Source organism: Crocodylus porosus, unplaced genomic scaffold (genome assembly GCF_001723895.1).
Source record: "Crocodylus porosus isolate Cpor-Errol unplaced genomic scaffold, CroPor_comp1, whole genome shotgun sequence".
Taxonomy (NCBI): domain Eukaryota; kingdom Metazoa; phylum Chordata; order Crocodylia; family Crocodylidae; genus Crocodylus; species Crocodylus porosus.
In genome coordinates, this window is record NW_017728912.1 from 33,939,406 (window position 1) to 33,960,127 (window position 20,722).

At 49.3% G+C, this 20,722-nt stretch overlaps 1 protein-coding gene and 1 long non-coding RNA gene across 3 annotated transcripts in view; one reads left to right on the forward strand and one right to left on the reverse strand.

Annotated features, from left to right (window-relative positions):
• Window positions 1–20,722, reverse strand: part of SHROOM3 (shroom family member 3) — a 96,117-nt gene that overhangs the window by 23,731 nt on the left and 51,664 nt on the right. For both annotated transcript variants that reach the window (XM_019534250.1, XM_019534249.1), the window contains 2 exons: window positions 9,269–12,560; window positions 5,591–5,667 (listed from right to left, as the gene is read on the reverse strand). In XM_019534250.1, the coding sequence (XP_019389795.1) occupies window positions 5,591–5,667; window positions 9,269–12,560 (3,369 nt within the window). The remainder of the gene's footprint in view (window positions 1–5,590; window positions 5,668–9,268; window positions 12,561–20,722) is intronic.
• LOC109309473 lies at window positions 2,393–4,884 on the forward strand. Its single transcript, XR_002100925.1, has 3 exons — window positions 2,393–2,403; window positions 3,470–3,473; window positions 4,783–4,884. It is a non-coding gene; the product is annotated as an uncharacterized LOC109309473 (long non-coding RNA).

Consider the following 20,722-nt stretch of genomic DNA (forward strand, 5'->3'; position numbering starts at 1 on the left):
TGCCCCTGGATGAGCTGCCTGGGCTTCAACCGTCCCACAACCTGCCCCAGCCTCGGGACCCCATTCACCCCAGCCCCTATCCCACTCCCTCCCTCAGTGTGGGGGCCTTGATCTGCACCCCCATGCCCCTTCCCTCTTCCTCCACCCCTTCCCCTCCACAGACTTACCTGCTGGGTGGTTGGGGTGTGTGTGTGCGTGTACTCAGCCCCCACAATAATATTTTCTCCCTTTGGACAAGAGGGAGCCCTGGGGGTGGGGAGAAATTGGGGGAGCCCTGGTGGCAAGCCCAGATTGCAGGAAAGGGGGATTCTTACCTTTCAGTCCTCCAGGCCCCTGCTGGCCTGAATATGTGACTGCTGCAAACTTCAGCTAGCACTAACACTGATCAATATTTGTATGGGTCAGTGTACCATGTAACAAGGGCCTTAGCCCAGTTTTTGAGATAGATGCCTAACAGATTTCTAAACATAGATAATTCACAATACCTAATCTTGAAAGAGTCAAACACTGGGTATGATTTTCTTTAGACAACTAATGGAAGTTTCCCGATCACAGGCCCTGGTTCTCATGTGGGACTTCAATCACCCTAACATCTGCTGGGAGGGCAATACAGCAGTGCACAGGCAATCCAGGAAGTTTTTGGAGAGCACTGGAGACATCTTCCTGCTGCAAGTGCTGGAGTGGCCAACTAGGGACCATGCTCTTGTTGACCTGCTGCTCACAAACAGGGAAGAATTGGTGGGGAATGTAGAAGTGGATGGCAAGCTGGGCAGCAGTGACCACGAGATGATTGTGTTCAGGATCCTGACAAAAGGAAGAAAGGAGGGCCGCAGAGTATGGACCTTGGACTTCAGAAAAGCAGACTTTGATTCCCTCAGGAAACCGATGGGCAGGATCCACTGGTAGGGCAGTCTGAGGTGGGAAAGGAGTACAGAGGAGCCGGTTGTATTTTCAAGAAACCTTACTGAGGGCACAGGAACAAACCATCCTGATGTGCAGGAAGAATAGCAAATGTGGCAACTGATCAGCTTGGCTTAGCAGAGAACTCTTCAGTGAGCTTAAACACAGAAAGGAAGCTTATAAGACGTGGAGGCTTGGACAAACAACCTGGGGGTAGTATAAGAATACTGCTTGGGCATGCAGGGATGAAGCCAGGAAGGCCAAAGAGCAATTGGAGTTGCAGCTAGCAAGAGACGTGAAGGGTAACAAGAAGGGTGTTTACAAGGATGTTAGCAACAAGAGAAAGGTCAGGGAAAGTGTAGATTCCTTACTGAATGGGGGAAGTAACACAGTGACAGATGATGAGGAAAAGGCTGTAGTACTCAATGCCATTTTTGCCTGTGAAAACCGAGGTATGGTCAGCTCCCAGACTACTGCACCAGGCAGCACAGTTTGGGGAGAAGGTGAGCAGCCCTCAGTGGTGAAAGAACTAGGGACTATTTAGAAAAGCTGGACATGTACAAGTCCGTGGGGCTGGATGCAATGTATCCAAGGATGCTGAGGGGGTTGGCTGATGTGATTGCAGAGCCATTGGCCATCATCTTGGAAAACTCATGGTGATCGGTTAAGGTCCCAGCTGATTAAAAAATGGTAAACATAGTGCTCTTAATTAAGAAAGGGAGGAAGGAGGATCCAGGGAACTACAGACCAGTCAGTCTCACCTCAGTCCCTGGAAAAACCAGGAAACCGGTCCTCAACGAATCTATCTCTAAGCACTTGGGGGAGAAGAATGTGATTAGGAACAGTCAGCATGGATTCAGGAAGAGCAACTCATGCCTGACCAGCCTGATTGCCTTCACAGATTTAATAGATTTCATAGACATTAGGGGCTGGAAGGGACCTTGTGAGATCCTTGAGTCCAGCCCCTCTGCCATAGGCAGGAAGTGGGATCAAATGATCCCAGCAGGATAAGCATCCAAATGCCTTTTGAAAGAGTTCAGAGTAGGTGCTTGCACCACCTCTGAGGGAGTCTGTTCCAGATCCTGGACACTCGGACAGTAAAGAAGTTTTTCCTTATGTCTAGTTTAAATCAGCCTTCTAAAAGTTTATGGCCATTAAACCTTGTTATCCCTTGGGAAGCCCTGATGAATAACTGTTCTCCCAGAGGCTGGTGCACCCCACCCCTTATGTACTTACAAGCTGCCACCAAGTCCCCCCTGAGCCATCTCTTCTCCAGGCTGAAGAATTCCATGTCTCTCCTCATAAGGCTTTCTCTCTTGGCCTTTGATCATGCAGGTGGCTCTCCTCTGGACTCTCTCCCTCCAATGCCCATGACCCGTGACCAAGAGGATCGAGGAACAAACTACCTGTCCCCTCCAACCCTTAAGCCCAGCCCCTAGAGCCCTTGGGCTTGTTCCAAGCTGTGTTATTCATGCCTACGTGGATGAGTAGTATGGGGTGGTGGTCAGACGGCCAGATGAGTTTGGAGGTCCTCTCAGTTACATCCTGGACATGACCCCCTGGGAGACAGCACACCTCACAGGCTAAGGGGTCAGGGTTACAGATCACTCCCTCTGTCCTCCTCAAGAGGGAGTCACCCACCACGATTACTCTGCACCTTCTCCCCGGTGTGACTGCTGCTGGCCCTCCATCCTTACTTGCTGGAGCCAGTGGCTTGGCTGGCTCTAGTGATGTATGGGGTTCAAATTGGATACACATCTCCAGGGGAGTGGTAACGCTGGTGCAGTGCCTCCTTCATCCAGGCAACCCCTGGCTGGACTTCACAGTAGCTCTTCATTTCTGCCCTGGTGTTGCCAGCCCTCCTTACTCTTTCTACTTCGCTCTTCTGGTGGAGAGCCTGGTAGTAGGTGTCCAGTTCCTGTTCTACCTCCCTAATGGTGTGCAGCCTCTGCATCGCTGCCTGGAGCTCCCTAATCTGGCACTCCAGGGGCTCCATCATTGAGCAGACTCCACAGGGGAAGATGTCAGTGCTCCTAACCCAGCTGTCTGCATCCATGTTAGGCAGCTTCCACTGCCGGTGGCTAGGGGCTCCATCTGGGTGAAGGCTGGGACCATGGGTAATGCTCAGGTGTGGGCAGGGATCTCAGTATCCATTTGGATAGAGGCCAGAACCATAGGCTTTTTTTGGATGGAGGTCTCAGGGGTACCAGAGTGGGGGGAGGGGGGACACAGGTCCAGCTGCAGGGATGAATTTCATGGTGCAACATGTCCCCCACACCATAGCACAGGTAATAGTCTGGGCTACTGCTGTGCTGACCTTTCTCTTGAGGCTCACCGCCTAGAGCCTCGTGCCCCTCCTGCACACCCTCCTGCACGAACTCCCATGCTAACTCATGCACCGGGCCTAGAGCATGTCTGTTTGCATACTCTGTTCACGAGGCTCCAGTTGTGTGACCCTCTACAATGCTGGGGGTCTGGGTTGGGGTCTGCTGGGTGTGTGCTGGAGTCCTAGGGGTTCTGGGCTCAATGTGTGTGCGATGGGCTTCCACCTGTGCATTTCTCCCCGGAGCCAGGTCCAAACTACAGTTTCTGCCATTGGTGGGCACTTTTAAACTCTGCACATGCACAGTAGGGCCTGCCGCTGGCACTGTACCACCCTTGGTGGCTGGGCATCCCTGTCCCGCTGGAGAAGGGGGCAGGTAAGTACCCTACCCTTCCCCAGTCCTTCACTATGGGGGGGAGAGCCAAGCAGAAGCCCCTACTTGGGGGCTGGGCCACGTAGATGGGGGGGCGTGACCCTCCTTAGCTCCTCTCAGCTGCCTAGCATCCACCCACTTCAGGCCCCACCTATCTCCCAGCAGTGCTGTGGGGTCTGGGTTGGGGTTTGCCAGGTGTGTGCTTGAGTTCCTAGGGATCCCAGGCTCAATGGGGGAATGATAGGCTTCTGCCCGTGCATCTCTCTCCAGAACCAGGTCCAAAACCTCTCTATAATGAGATGACAGGCTCTGTGGATGCAGGGAAAGCAATGGACATAGTATACCTTGATTTTAGCAAAGGTTTTGATACCGTCTCCCATAGCATTGTTGCAAGCAAGCTGAGGAAACATGGGTTGGATTAATGCACTGTAAGGTGACTAGAAAGCTGGCTGGATTGCTGGGCTCAGTGGGTAGTAATCAATGGCTCAATGTCTGGCTGGCAGCCAGTATCAAATGGAGTGGCCCATAGATAAGTCCTGGGGCTGGTTTTGTTCAATATCTTCATTAATGAACTGGAAGATAGGATGGATTGCGTCTTCAAAAAGTTTGCAGATGACACTAAGCTGGGGGGTGTAGTAGATATAGCATAGGGCTAGGATTTAGAGAGACCTCAAGAAATTGGAGGATTGGGCTGAAATAAATCTCATGAGGTTCAACAAGGACAACTGCAAAGTCCTGCATTTAGGATGGAAGAATCCCATGCACTGCTACAACTTGAGGACTGACTGGCTAAGTAGCAGCTCTACAGAAAAGGACCTGGAGGTAACAGTGGACAATAAGATGGATATGAGTCAGCAGTGTGCCCTTGTTGCCAAGAAGGTTAACAGCATACTGGGTGGTATTAGTAGGAGCATTGTCAGCAGATTGGGGGAAGTAATTATTTCCTTCTATTCTGCAGTGGTGAGGCCACATCTGGAGTACTGTGTCTAGTTTTGGGCCCCCTACTATAGAAAGAATGTGGACAAGTTGGAGAGAGTTCAGCAGAGAGCAACTAAAATGGTTTGTGGGCTGGGGCACATGACTTGTAAGGAAAAGCTGAGGGAACTGGGTATATTTAGTTTGAAGAACAGAAGACTGAGGGAGGATTTGATAGCAGCCTTTAACTACCTGAAGGGTAGTTCCAAAGAATATGGAGCTAGATTGTTTCCAGTGATGACAGATGAGGGAACAAGAAGTAGTGGTCTCAAGTTGCAGCACGAGAGGTTTAAGGTGGATATTAGGAAAAACTTTCTCACTAAAAGAGTGATGAAGCACTAGAACAGGCTACCCAGAGAGGTGGTGGAATCTCCATCTTTGAAGGTTTTTAAGACCCGGTTCAACAAAGCCCTGGCTGGGATGATCTAGTTGGGGATGGTCCTGCTTTGAGCAGGGCGTTGAACTAGAAGACCTCCTGAGGTCCCTTCCCACATTCATTTTCTATAATTTCATGAAAGATCCTGATTGTGAAACCAGGAAACCCTAAGTGCTAAGTCCACAGTTCAGCTAGATACTTGACACCTGTAGCAGATGTGGATAAGACACTGTAGTGGATGTGGATAAGGGTCAGTACCATGCTTGATCAGGACCAAGTAAGCAAATAGAAACACTGGCACATTTTTTTCTCCTATCTCTTTCAGCTGTGGCAACCCAAGCCTGTAGGTCAAACAGACCTGAGCAGAAGTTAACAAATGCTTTATGCGTAGGAATATGTGCTAGAAAAGGGGATTTGAGAGGCAGGGCTTACCTTGAACTAATTTTTATGCTTACCAGCACAGGCCACCTAGTTCTGCCAGGCACTCAAAAATATTTTCTGCTACTGCACCCAGGGCATATGATCTGTGTAGCAACTAACACTGCATGTATCTATACAGATGATGCATCGAAAATGCTGCCAGAAATAATGTGGTTACCACCACTTGAACCTCATAGTTACAGTGAGACAAGCAGCAACCTACCTGGCTCCTGCACTGACCACATAGAGAGGATCTTCCACCTCATGGCCAAATTCACTGCTTTCCCATACCAGAAAGTCCTGAAGCCAAAAAGAAGCAAAGTTAGCAGCAAGCAGAACAAAATCTGGGAGCTTTTTAGTCAAGGATCATTTTGTGTCATTTCTAGATGTACAGTAAAGAAAGGAAAAGTGGCCTCATGGTTGGAGCAACATCAGGGAACACAGATGAAATTCAACCCAACAGATTCATCCCAGCTGACACACAACAGCTGGGCAGCACACCTACAAGCATTTTCCCCAAGAGGCTCCACACAAGGGTGATGACTCGTATTGCACTCATGGGAATTATTGAAGGTGCTTTTAGAAATGCCATTAAGCAGTCACCCCCCTCACTTCCTTTGTACTCTGTCCTGGCCCCACACTGGTCTCCCAGAGAAGAGGTCATTCTAATGGCTTTCTTGGCTGGGCACCTTGCAGCCTAGTTTACTTCAGCACAAGTCTGTGCAAACCAGAGCTGAATATTGCCCTGAGTCCTTAGGTGTTTCTAACCATGACATGATTGTCACACCACTGTCCTCCCTTCACACACTTCCTCTGATGGCCAGACAGGATGTGTCAGTACAGCCCCAGATCTTATGACAAGCAATACTACCTTTGGCCATATTTATATGGGAATAGGATCATTCCTGCTGCTCCACTACAAGGAGTAATGGCAGTGTTGCAGGTCAATCATCTCTCTCTGATGAGGCCTTACCAACCCTTCATCAGAATCTAGCATGATGTGCCACTGTGTCATTACTATTGGACCAATGCAAAAAATCTACACCTGTCCTTTATGAGTCTATTTCTGAGTAGCCTGAATATACAAAACTGTTCAGTACTTCAGTCACCCAAGTATGTGGCTGCATTTTAAAAGTGTCTTAGTTTTCCAGTTGTTTTGGGAACTTTTCCCAGGGTACCAGTGGGAGCTGCTGGACTCTGAGCATATTACAAGAACCTGACCATCATTTCAGAGTGGCAAGAAAGCTGAGCTCTTTTGAAAATATGGTGCAGTGTCAAGATGAGAGCTTTGCACTGCTAAGCAAGATTTAAAAATCCAGTCCCAACTGTGATGTTAACACTGAACAATTTCATCCTGCATTCCCTTCAAAATCTAGCCCTTACTACTCCCAAGCCTGTTATCAGATATAAAAGCAAACTATACATTATTTGGAAGAGCTTCATGTGTACTCCTTCCATGTACAGATGATGCCTTGAATTCAGAGCCCTCCATACCCATCTGTTCTCTTGTTTTGGTTTGCTCTCTGATGTAGGCCTGTTGTTATTCAGGCAGGGGAAAACTGATCTCCGTTTGGAAGTCAGGGGGCTGAGAAATATGCAGGCTGAGACAGGCTGAAAAAGCTGAGGAGAGGAAGGCAGGAAATGTATGCTGTAGACAGATGGCTAATAATTCCACACAGCTATCAATTTTCCTGGTTCTTTAAACAAATTCCTCCAGTGACATTGCAGCATGATTCATATTCTGTCTGGAGAAAACAGTCTATACAGCTTGCAAAGCCCTGCAAAGTATATGATGAGCCAGAGAAATGTGCTGCTGGAACAGAAATAAACATTTTTTTCAGAAAGGAGCCAAGCTGGTTAAAACAAATTCAGCTTGTTCCTTTATGTTTTCCCTTCCCCCCTTTTAAAGTTTTGGTTCTGTATTGTGGGTGCTTGTATTCATTTCTAAAAGCCTCCCAATTCAGGAAAGCAGTGAAGCACATGCCCAGTTTTAACTAGATGCTTACTTTATGTTCTACTGGATTTACGCATGTGCTTTAACTTAAAAAAGAAGAATGCTTTCCTGAATTGGAGCCTCAGAGTATAATTTACACATGTGCCTACCTGCCTGAGGGACTAAGTCCTACTTGCAGAAGTGAAAACCAAAAGCTACTTTTGAAAATAAGGCTTAAGGCACTTTTGAAAATGTAACCCTGTGTGCTTTCCTACATAGATATAGACTTAAACTTGTATGTCAGAGACTTCCTTAAAGTCACAGAAGAATGTCTGAAGAGGTGTTTGTCAACCCAGTGTTTGCTCCTCCAGTCACACCATATGGTGTCTTTAATTTGGCTAAAGAATGCAGGGAAAAGAAAAAAGAAGCCAACAGGAAGAAAATAATAAAAGGTCTCAGGTTGCTTACAATCTGTGCCCCTGACAGAGACTAAAGACTTCTTAAACAGGAACCAGGCACAAATATTGTTCAGATTGTCATTGTGAAGTATCTGTTACAGGTGTGGAAAGCATATTTTCCCATCTGTATTTTCCCATCTGGCTCCTGCTCTGAGCTACACTGGTAGGCAGAACAAATTCGTGTCTTGGCTTTCACAAGGATTCTTTCCTAAAGGAATGCCCTCTGAGAGAATAAAAGGGGTTTCACAAAACAAACCTAGTAGCAATGTTATGGAGATAGATGCATGGTTTTAGTTCTCTACCCTCCCAACCCCAACCCCAACCCCAACCCTAAGCCCAACACACACAACATGCTGGTGGTACTTGCTAAGAAACATATTTTAGAGGCCAGCTGATATTCAGGTGCTGCTTTTCTTTGTTCTCTATAAAAACGTATGGAAGGATCTGATGATCTTCATTGCACAGTATTCATAATGAAGTGTATGATGGCTCTAAGTAAAGACAGGCCCTCCCTCTTGGCGGAGTTCAGAGATGCTCCTACCAATTTCATTTCTATTTAGTACTCTACTTTCCCACCTGGACAATTTAATTTAATCTGGTAGAAGTTCTAACCAAAAAAGATGAGTTCTTGCTGTCCCTTAAGAACCAAATACTGTATGGCCAGTCAGGAAACATTTGGACAACAAATACTGATGATCATGCTTTCATTTTATGCATTCTGACTCCCACATGTGCGCTCTCTCTCTCCCTTTGCCTTGCTGTGGCTGCTGGGGTGTGGACTTCCCAAGGGCCATCATTCTGTTACCCCCTCAAAATTGGTGCCCGGTGCTGATACCCTTTGCACCATCCTAGTAATGCTACTGCTCTACGGCTATGAAGGGATCCCTGTGGTAAAACAAGTGGGGGAAGCTCTGTATGGATATAAATCTTCAGTTACGTCAATGAAGCTACACCACTTGATGCCAGTTCAGGAGCTGACCCAAGACCTTGCTTGTTTAGAATCTATCATTGGCTCTCGTAACCTTAGCTTGCTTAGCATCTATTGCTTACTGCCACCTGAATTTCCTGTGTGACATAGCCACCGAGCTGATGTTGAAAACAGTGGCCTAAATTCATCTCCATAGTGTTTTTGGGGGGAGGGGTAGAGGGAGCAGGAGAATGGATGTCCTCCAGTTAAAGGGAGAATGTAACATCTGCTAAGCTCTTTCTTCTCTGAACCAGTGAAAAGAGCCTGGATTGGGCTCAGCATCCCTGTTCTGCTGTAGTCTGGGGTCCCTGGTGGCTTGTGCAATATAAGGCAACAAGGGTCTTGTTAAGAAATCCAACTAGCTGGAGTTTAAAATGTCATCACCCTCATTTAAATAGAACATATGGTTCATATTTCAGCACACATTTATCTTCCTTTTAAGCAGTGAAGCAATCAGTATGACTGAGCATTGGCCTATTGCTGGAATAGCCCTGGCCCCATGGGTTGTCTTGCCTGACAGCATCAGCAAGGTGCCGTACATACCTGTTGTTTCTTATCTGCCGTGGGAGAAGACCTGGAGCGCACATGCACAGCAATGGTGTGGTTATCAGACCTATTGAGCAAGTCTTCTGCAGACACAGATTTCCCAGATTTCATGGCTGGTGAGGGCATTTCAAAGGCCCGCTCCTGCTTCACATAGTGGGGTGAGCTGTGTATATCTTGCTGGTCTGTCTGGGTGCCTTTGCTGAGCTCTGTTTTCCCTCTGTAATCTCGGGATCTGTCCCTTTGAAACTGCCTTGGAAAGGAACTGCTGCTGCTCTTATAGGGCCCCTTCTTTTGCTCAAACCCATTCAGATCAAAACAACCCATAAGCCCAGCAGGAAGGGTGGCAGAAACCTGGCCAATTCTAGAGACCCCCTCAAGTGACTCCCTCTGGTGATAAAAGCTCTGATCCTGGAGGGAATTCATGCTGGATGCAGAGGAGAGGCTCTGGCTGTCTGGGCCACCAGCCTGCAAGAATAAGCCTTGTGAGTGCTCTCTCAGGAGTCCCACATCCTGAGAAGAAGTCCGCTTCCCAGTCTTGCGTTCAATGTATTCCACCAGAGCATTCTGTTGGAGTTGTTTGAGCTCTGGTTTGGAGAGGTTTATGGTGGAGCTAACCTTATTCTCTCTCTCAAAGATTTTGCATCGATCAGCCACTGTATTTTTTGGGAAGATGAAATGAAGGCATTTTTTCTGGAGGGAAAACGGCAAGGACTCACTGTCTGAGACACCCACTTCATTCATTTTCTCTGGCTCAGAGTAGGATCTCTTCTGCTCAGCTGTCAACCGCTTTCTGCCTCCAATACGGGACAGGGGCTGAGGCCCAGCATGGTTCTCCTTGTGGGTGTAGTGCACAATGGTGATGCTCGTCTCTGTGGGAGTGACGCTGTGCCTCTCCTTGGGGGTATGAGGGGATGTTGTGGTGGTCCTCAACCCAGTCTGGGCTGAGGCTGGCCTCTGAACAGCCTTCTTGGGCTTGATCCCAAAGGGGGGAGTGATACGCCTAAAAGACGTAGCTCTCAGGACCTTAGACTGAGCATCTTTGATACTGTTTCTGTAGGCCCTATTGAACAGGGTATCCAGTTGTGAACCATGGGTGTCTTGCATGTTTTCCTGCCAAAGCATTTCCTTTTTAGGTTCATCTGGCAGCTGGAATGTGCTTTTGCTCCTGGTTAGCCGTGTTGCCCATTTCTGAGTCTTGTCCTTGGGATACAGGCTGTAGCACTCACTCTGCCTCAGCTGCTTCACCTCTGTCACCATTTGCTCCACAGGTTGCAAATTAGCCTCTTCAGGTGTCCTGTCTCCACTCCTATGTGCGTGCTGCTGGCAGGAAATCTTGCTCTGTTCATTGGATGGCTGCCCACGCTCTTGGGTATTAAACTTATGTATGTCTTCAATGCTGTTAAGAGAGTACCTAGTGCTGGATGATGGAATGTGCCTGTTTGGCCCATAATTATGGCCAAATCTAGGCAGGCCTAAGCTTTGGGACCTGTGACTCTTTTGTCCACGTTGCTCAAACTTGCTGACCGTCTCCAGAACAGAGCAATGGGCATTGCTGGTATCTGGTTTCCCATAGTGAAAGCTTTGGGTGCTGCTCATACAGCTTCTGCTGACATCAGAGGTCTTTGGGTACAGTGGAGAAGGTGGCTCCTTGTACTTTGGCTCAGCATTGCGGAAGGGGGCTGCACTGTAAATTTCATCCTCTTGCCTTGAAATGGCCTGTTTGTCTGAGTCATTCCATTGGTCAGTCATTAGCCCTCTGTGATCCTTTTTTTCCTTTTTGCTATTTTTCCAGGAGAGTTTGGTATCGGAATAACCCTCACATTGCTGGGTCTCCTTTAGCTCCAAGCTGTTTTGCCTCCAGCAATTCTCTGGGATATTTTGTGAGGATAGGGAGCCATGATACTTGGTCTGGCTGTAGTTCCACTGGTTGTGGGTTGCAGCATCCCTCTCATTTTTCTGCAGGTTGGCATTTATGTCCTGGGACTCAGTCACCCAGTACTCCTTGGGTTGGTAAAGGGCTTTTCTGTCACTGGTATCTCTCAGGTGGGCCTGTAGCAATTGCAAATTATAGCTTGAGCACTGTACATGGCTTGTGCTTTCTTGGATGCCATGTGATATCATAGAAGGGGAACCTGGGTCATCCTTTCTTGGAGAGGATGAGTAGACTTGAGGAATGGCCATACTGTGAGGTTTGCTCTGAACAAATTTTGTTGCTTCCTGCTTTTTCTCTGCAGCAGGAGGCACATGGTCTGGCTGATGGAAGGCAGCAGATCTATTTGCAACGCTTTGGTTCCCATTGTCATCAAAGCTGGCATGGCTGTGGACCATGACCTTTTTATGCAAGATGGGTAGAGGAGGAGCATATCCACTCTCTTTGGCCAGAGCTGGATAAAGCATCCCATTATTGCTTGCAGATGGCAGAGGCACCTCGGCAAAGTGTGGCTCAGGGGAAGGTACCAGGTAGATGCCAGTAGGAAGCAGAGGCTGCCCAGGCTGGACAGCTAGTGTATAGCTCTGCTTGGGCTTCACTGTGGGGCTGCTCTCAGGGCTCTTTTCTACCAGAGTGTGCAGATGTCCTTCCACAAACATGGGCTTCAGTGGCTGCCCTTGCCCCTGAGAGACAGATGGAGGCCAAGCCCCTTTCGGCTGAGTATGACAAGGCTTACTTTGATCAAGGGTAGACCAGGAACCAGGCCTCTCGTGGTGCCTTATTGCTGCATAGCTGTCACTACGAGTGGGTGGTAGGGGGGGGTCCTTCAAGTGATGGCTCTCACTGTCAGAGAAGCTCTGGCTTTGCTGGCTCAAGAAGGGGACCCCACTGCTTCGGCCATAGCCATGCAGCTTGCTGTAGCTACGGCCTTCTGTCTGTGCCTGGGCTTTGCAGATTGGAAGCAGTGCAGAAGACTTCACCTCATACTCCTGAGAGACCCCTAGCTGGGTGTCATAGACAGTCTTGATGTACCTGATGTCAGCCTGCCTCATTCCCTCCTGCCGGCTACCTTGGGAATGTACATTGTCAATAGAACAGGAGCGCTCCTTGAAGAAGGAAGGTGCTGCATACTCAGGAATGCTGGAGCTGGTAGAGAAGGAGCTGTAGGCAGAGTCCCTTTTGCAGTGGAGGTGGGAGAGCTGGTCAGTGCTACTGGTCGATTTGGCTGGTGAGAGGTGGTCAGGGTGATATCCAGAGGGGGTGTGGTCCAAGCTCTCCATGCTACTCCTTGAGCTGTACTGGTCAGGGCTTCTCCTCAGATAGACATGATCATAGCCAGAAAGATCACTTGTTGATGAACTGGAGAAGAGTGAGAGAAGGGAAAAAAGTACTGTTTGAGAGAGAGGCACATATTAACTTATAAATGATCTCAGAAGCAAGATATTTAGTTCTTAGACGAAGAGATGAAAACCCATATTTGGGCCTTACTCTGTGTCCTGTCTGCACAGTCATCACAGTTCACGAGAAGGAATTGTTTAACATTGCAACGTGTCTCTTCTTTTTCATTGAGTGTTAGGGGAAAAGAGAGAAGGAAGTGCATATTGAGGGAACCAGGGAGGTCCATCCCACCCAAAGCACTAGAAAACTGTAATAAATGAAGATGCCACAAAAGGAAAGGGAGAAGAAGAGGAGAGGCTTCTCGGGGGGTGGAATTTAATCTGTCTCTTTTTCCCATTTAATTTCTTTTTATGGAATTAAAGGCTACAACCTGGCAATCTTCCTAGAAACCAGAGACATTTTGTTTGCTGTGAGAAAACTAAACCGACAAGTCAGAAAGGAGATGTGTATGTATATATTGGGAAGTGGGCAGGAGAGGGAGAAAATCATAACAGTGTTTTGATATAGCTTCAGGAAGTCTTTAAAGCTGCACTGCAGATGTAGTTAGTTTAGCAGGTGAGAGTGGTGCTTGTAAAGGGACACAGAGCATTAGCAGGGTCAGATGTATGTGTGTGTTGTTTGAGGAACTGCTGTTGTGGTTGTTGGAAATCTGTGCCAAAATCAGTGTATTTAGGCATTGTTAATGGGAGGGAGGGACCTAATCATGTCCAGACTGACTAGTGTCAGAATAGGGTGGGTGGGGGTAGGGGGGAACAGCAGGAAGGTTTTAAATTGTTGGGAGGTTCTTTCTATGCTCCTCTTTTACTAGAGCTGAGAAGGCTTAAACTCGTAATTTTCGTCTTTCCATGGATGGAATCCTTCTGAGACTGGGAGGGATAGCAAATAGGGCTGTGCAAAACAGCACCATTTCATTTTGACTTCCATTTCGCCATTCCGATGGGACGGCATTTCATTTCAAATTTTGTTTCAAAAGCACTGTTTTGTTTTGTCAAAACTGTTTCGCTGTTTTGACACTGTTTCGATGTTTCACCCATAGGCTATAATGGGAAAGCATGAAACTGCCTATAACTTTGTTATTTCATGCCTGATTTGGATGAAACTTGCTGGGATGGTAGCGCCTTCTGAGGCTGCAAAGTCTGCCAAGTTTCAAGGAGACAGGTGCAGAGGTTTCTGGGAAACTGCACATCAAATTCTTGAAAGCAAAACTCAGGTTCATGTGTGTGTGTTAAGGCACAGTGGGGTAAAAACTGCAGGCACGGTAGCCCTTACTGAGGCCACAAAACCTGCCAGATTTCAAGGAGATAGGTGTAGGGTTTCTGGTAAACTGCACCTCAAGCTGCTGACAAGCAAAACTCATGTCACATAGATTCACAGATGTTAGGGCTGGAAGGGACCTCGAAGATCATCAAGCCCAGCCCCCTGCCCCAGGGGCAGGAAGTCAGCTAGGGTCAAAGGATCCCAGCAAGATAAGCATCCAAACTTTTCTTGAAAGAGTCCAGAGTAGGTGCCTGCACCAATTCTGGAGGGAGTCTATTTCAGGTCTTGGGGGCTCAGACAGTAAAGACATTTTTTCTTATGTCCAACCTGAAATGGTCTTAGAGGAGTTTATGACCATTGGTCCCTGTTTTACCTTGGGGAGCTCTGGTGAACAGATGTTCTCCCAGATCCTGATGTACACCCCTTACGTACTTAAAGGCAGCCACCAGGTCCCCCTTGAGCCTGCACTTTTCCAGGCAGAAGAGTCCCATGGCTGTCATGTGTGTGTTAAGGCAAAACCCTCAAAATAAAAGGGTCTAGGAAGAAAGCAAAAAGTATTACAGAATCCCACTTGCTAGGCTAGCAAGTAGGAAATCCAGTCAATGGTAATAGTAGCCCTTGTTGTCTAACGCTCCTGAGCTTCTGGTAGATAGCTCAGTAACTGACCCCAAGACAGAAAGCAGGCCAGTTCAAACAATGCTGCCTTTTATGCTGTTTTTCCACCCCTCCCCCAGAGCACTTGGATTGGAAGGGACCTCAGGGAAGGATCACAGTCACTGGCCAGCTACACAGTCAATGTCAGAGCAGTCCTTCCCCCATCTTCCCCCTCCCTCTCCTTACTTTCTGTTTCCCTCCAGGCAAGCCCAGCTTCAGCTTTGACACCTGAAACATTTTGAAACTTTCGAAACATTTTGACTGCCCTCGTTTCGTTTTGAGGCTGTTTTGAAACCTTTCATTTCATTTCAATTTCACTGTTTCGAGCTCAGAACAAGTCAAAACAGCGTTGTAACAAAACAGCCAATGAAATTTCACACGGCCCTATTAGTAACTGGCTTGGCCCTGACACCAGGGGTAGGTCACTGAATGCAGTAGCTGCAGAGAGTGGTTTAGTATCTGAAATAGCTGCATTTCCTAGTATGGCAGCTTCAGTTCCTGTGTAGGAACTATGGACATTTATACACATGCTCCGGGAGTGTGTGTATGTGTGTGTGTGGGGGTGCACTTCAATTAGAGAGGCTCTGAGAGCCACTCAAATTAAAGTGTCAAGAGAGCTGTGTGTATCGATGTCCCTGCACTGAAAAATGGTGGCAGGGGCACTTTAATGAAAACTCACTGAATGATGAGCACGGTAATGACCATGCTCCAGCAGACTTGATTAATTGAGTCTGCTCTGACATGCTGTAATTATAGTGCATCGGAGAAGGCTGCATGTTTATAGGCTCCCTATGTTGTGATAGCTAAGCTCCATACATGCTCACTGGATTTATTGGAACTGACAATGCTCAGCAGCTTTGAAATTCAAGTGGCTATGTCCCTTTGGGAAGCAGGTAGGAATAAAAGCAGCCCTTAGGCTAAGGCATAGATATTAAAGAGCTTACAGAATAAAACATCCTGACTGTAACCTATCAATTTGGCTAGGGACAGACATTACACATAAACCAATTTAAGTGATCAGAAACTGGTTTAAACCTGTAACAGAACAGACATTCAGTGCATGTAAACCAGTTTCAAAATGGCTGAAATCAGTCTGAGATAAACCCGGTTGAATGTAGTAATCAGACTTAACTGATTTGGCTCAAACCGGTTTATGCAATGTCTGTCCAGACCCTTTCCTAGTGTAACTTAAACCAGAGTTCTCCAGCACCCCAGCATGCTCTCTGAGCTAGACTCTCTGTTCCAGCCCAGCAGTGCTGGCCCTACCCCCCTGCTCCCCAGCTGGGGCAGGGACAGGCAGGAACAGGCGGGGGTGGGGGTCTGGCCAGAGAGTGGCTTAATTCCCCCCTCCCTGTCCTACCAGCACGGACCGGAGCCAGGTCTGCCAGGTGCTCCCTGCTCACTGCTGCAGCGGCAGGCCACCATAGCTTCTGAGGCAGAAGGGGCAGGGAGGGGGGTTAAACTCCCCCTCTACCCCTACAACCTTTGGGGAATGCAGCCAGGTCTACGTGTCCCAACTGCCACTGCTGCCGCTGAATGGCAGAATAAGCTCCATTATTTCCCCTCCACCGGACGCTGGAGGGAGGAGGAATAACCCCTGTTCCTGCCCCCCTCCCCCCAAGGGGCTCTGCCAGCTGGCATCTGGCCCTGCCAGGTTGGAACTGCTTGGGGAGAGGGCTTCCTGGATCAGCTTGGAGAAGCTGGTGGGCCCTGAGGCCGGCAGCCAGTACTGTTACACCTCCTGACCCATGCAGCACTTTGAGCTGCAGCTGCACAAGCACCTGTGGACTGGCTGGGGCAGGGGGCTGTTTTGCCTCCCTTGACTCCAGCTGCCTCTGCCACAACTGCACTGTGCTGCACTACTCTGGGTGGGGGAGGTGGGAAGCTTCTGCCCCACACATGGAACTCTGGCTCCAGCTCCTGGATGCCTTGGAAGGTGGAAAGTGCTTGGGTGGAAAACTTCAGTCCAGCGGCTTCAGCTGAAGCTCCACACACGGGGCAGAAGCCACTGGTCTGAAGCTCCTTCCCCCCACCATCTCCCAGAGCAGCTCAAGAATGGCAGGAATGGGAGGGGGAGTAACCACTGTAGGCAAAGAGAAGCTGGCTTAGCCTGGTAGGGCTGTTTTTCTCCCCTTGCCTCCAGCTGCGGCTTCTGCTGCACCGTGCAGTGTCATGCTGGGCTGAGGGAGCTTCCTTCAGCCCAGCAGCTTCAGCCCATCTCAGGTTGAGACTACCGCGCTGAAGGAAGTGTCCCCAGCCTTGAGTAGTGCTGCAGTGTGGCAGAAGCTGCAGCTGGAGGTGAGGGGAGAAAAACAGCCCTGCTGGGCCAAGCCACCTTCTCCCACCTGCAGTGATTACTCTCCCTTCCATTCCTGCCACTCCTGAACCACTCCAGGAAGTGGCAGTGTGGGGTGGGGGGAACTTCAGCCCAGTGGCTTCTACCACATGCATGAAGCTCTGGCTGCAGCCCCTGGACTGAAGCCTTCCACCCAGGTGCCTTTCGCCTTCCATGGTGTCTGGGAGCTGGAGCCAGAACTCCACACATGGGGCAGAAGCTTCCCGCTCACCCAGTATGGCATGCTGCTGTTGTGGAAGTGGCAGTGGCAGCTGGAGCTGAGTGGGGCAAAATAGTCCCCCGGCCTGCCTGCAGCTGCTTGTGCAGCTGCAGCCCCAGGTGCCGCACAGGGCAGGGGGCATGGCAATGGTGGCTGCCTGGCTCAGGGCCCACCTGCACCTCCGAGTTGGCCCAGGAAGCATGCTCCCCGGGCAGCCCTCACCTGGCGGGACCAGACACCAGTTGGAAGGGCTCTTGGAGGAGGGGGGGCAGGGACGGGGGTTATTTTCCCCCTTCCTGCATGTGGGACAGGAGTGGGCTCATTCTGCTGCTTAGCGATGGCGGTGGTTGGCGTGGGCAGACCTGGCTGTGGTCCCCTGGAGGCAGTGGGGGTAGAGGAGGAGAATAACCCCCATCCCTGCCCCCTCTGCCTCACGGGTCATGGTGGCCTGCTGCTGCAGCAGTAAGAGGGGAGTTCTCAGCAGACCCAGCTCCAGTCCCTGATGACAGGACAGGGCAGGGGTAATTAAATCCCTCTGGTCAGTTCAGCCCGGATTGGCCACCCGCTTCCCCCCCACAGCTCCTCTAGAGCCAAGGGTATGCACTAGCACCCCAGGCTCCTGGCCTGAGTAACTGCAGGCATGTGCCCATATTTTCTCAGTCCAGGGGGAATGTCTGTGCTGTTTCAAACTGGTTCAACCTAGGCAGGTTAAACTAACCTGCAAAAGTTGAATCAATTCAGGCTCTGGCTCTTTGAATGTCTGTCCCTAGCATATGCAACTGGTAGGGGGTGTACGGGGGTGCACATGCCCCACCCCCGACGGGGCCAGTGCCCTGCCTGACAGCTGATACCAACGCTGTTGGCAGGGCTGGTGCCCCCCTAACAGGGCCACCACTGTCGGTGGCTTCTGCAGGTGTCCCCCCAGATTCAGAAGGCACCAGTCACTCATGGTCCCTAGGCTTTGTGGTTGGATGAATGCCCCTAAGTGCAAAGGACAGATGAAAAAGAAGTGCACTAGGTTTAAGGCAAGGCATGGGAGGGTGGTGAGATGCCCTACATTTTGTAATGTATGTGGAGACTTCGAGGGAAAGATTTTCAATCAACACAAGAGCCAGTTTATTCACTGACAATCACAGTTTCTTATCTGGATCCCCATTTTATTCTTTTTCTTTTTAATGAAAAAGTAGACTATTATTGAGCCTGAGACCCGCCAAGCCAAAGTGCAGCCCTGGCAAACTGACCACTAGATGCCAGTGGTGTTCCTTAGAAAAATATCTGGGGAAAAAGAACTGTTGGCAGCAAAGATTAAATCTCATGTGATCCAGCCTGAAGCTCTCAGCCACTGCAAAGCAAAGTTCCTTATTGTGGAATAAACAGGCTTGCAGAATGATTTGTGCAGTGTACTGGAGGGGAACACATATTGCTACTATAATAGTTTTTTGAAATCTCAGTTTTCCTTTCCCTTACCAAAGCCCAAGACTGGCTCTCAGCTTGTAGAACAGTTGTCAGTTTTTAAGTTTCATAGAGTTAAAATGCCAGTGGCTGTGGAGAGAGTGCTCTTCTGAATTTGGAGGTGTTTTTAGTTTTTTATGGGAAATGAGAGGATAGACTCTCATATTTCTCCCCAGCAACTACCATGATAGTAAAATAAAAGTGTCTTCTGGATATTTTGAAAGCAGCTGGAGATATGTCTGTTTACAGCAGCTCTTATTCCTTCTCCATCTTTGCAAAACAGACTTTGAAAAACAAAACCCCTGTTGGCTGGGATCTGGAAAAGCATTCCAATTTACTACTGTTCAGTTTTGCTGCCTAAACAATACCTGACATAATGTATATTATTTTAATGGTGCTATGATCACAACATAGTTCTTGAGATGGCTATGAACCACCCTTTCTGCCTTATGAGGGAAGTGCACACACACACATATGCATGTTTATGCACACTGTAGCAGAGACCCCTAATCCCTGCTACTTGAGAGGTAGGAAGCCAGGGAAGTTGCAGGTGGGTAGGCAGCTGAAGGAGTCAGCTGCAGAGTAAGCAAGCAGCGAGGGAGATATATGAAGATTTAAAGAGCAGCAGGGGAGAGGGCAGTGGCTGCAGCTCAGGGTTTAAGCTGCCACACGTAAGGGCTGGCTTAGTGCTGGAATAATTAGAAACCTGTAGCTGGTAAGAAGGCCAGGTGACTCGAAAGGGGTGGAGCCCAGCATACTAAAAGCCTGGCTTCTCAACCAGAGATCTCAGTCTGTTCCTGACTCCTTCTGTGAGCAGGTTACGTGGTGCAAACTGTATAACAGGTTTTTAGTGTGCTTTGATCTGCCAAGTAAACCACAGGGGTCACTTGGCAGAGTGTTGGAGGTAAAGTTATACACACACACACACACACACACACACACGCAGTAAAAGCTCTGTTATCCGGCATCCCCCGGGAATAGGGGATGCTGCATAACAAAATATGCCAGTTAATTTAGCAGCCCGAACAGGCACCCCTGCCTGTTCGGGCTGCTGCTTCTCCTGCCATGTCTGGGGCATTGCCGTCCCTCCCACAGCATTGCCAAGCCTCCTGTGGGCCCCACGGGACAGGGAGGTGGGCCCTGCACAGCCTGTTATGCCCCCAAGCCGTGGGAGCTTGGCAGTGCAGGCTGCTTTGCCCCAGGCCGTTGGGGCTCAGTGAAACTGGAAGTGTCACAGTGGGCACTTCCGGTTATATTTTACCTTACAAGCTGGCATGCCAGTTAATAGAGTATGCCGGCTTGTAAGGTGCCACTTAATGGAACTTTTACTGTGTGTGTATGCGTGTGTGTGTATATATATATATGTGTGTATATGTGTGTGTGTGTGTATGTATGTATGTATTTATTTATACATATATCTCCCTGTGGGGCTCTGACCTCTCTGAATACCAGCTCTCTCCATAGGGATCAGACCCCTCTGGCCCTCATTGCCTTCAGGGCTAAAATCATGGCCTCCACCCTCCCCTATAGCCGTGTCCATACCTCACAATTGTTATTCTGTCAATAATTGCTTTCTCCTTTAGGACTCAGTCCTGGCCCAGTTGTTCTGCAGCCAGATTTGGCAGGCAGAATCAGCCAGGCCAGGGCCGTTTCCCACCCCACTCCTAGCCCAGCAATGGCTGCCCTGTCTGCCCCAGCTCCCAGCACTTGGGGGGAAAAAAAGCCCGAGCTCAGCAGGTGCTGCCGGGTGGGGGGCGATCCCCGCTGCCCCACACTGCCCCACGTTGCATGGAGGGCTCTGCACAAGCCCCCAAACCCACCTCTCAGCTCCCCCAGCACCCTCATGGATGCCCCGCACAGGCCAGCTCCGGCCCTGTAAGAAAAAAAATGTGAAGAAATCCCAGGACTCACCACTCCTGCTGGCGGGGGGTGATCCCCACTGCCCCACACCACACAGGGGGCTCTGCACAAGCCCCCAAAGCCCCGAGGCTACACTAGGAGCGGTGAGTCCTGGGGCTTTTCTCAGCTTTTTTTATAAAAGGCCAGAGCCCCGGCAGGTGGGGCAGCCGTTGTGGGGCTGGGGGAGCAGCAGCGGGGTTGAGGGGGCTCATGCAAAGCCCCTCATGCAGCGTGGGGCAGTGGGGGGCAGAGGGGATTGCTCCCCTGCCCAGCGGCACCCAGTGAGCACCGGGGCTTTATTTTAAA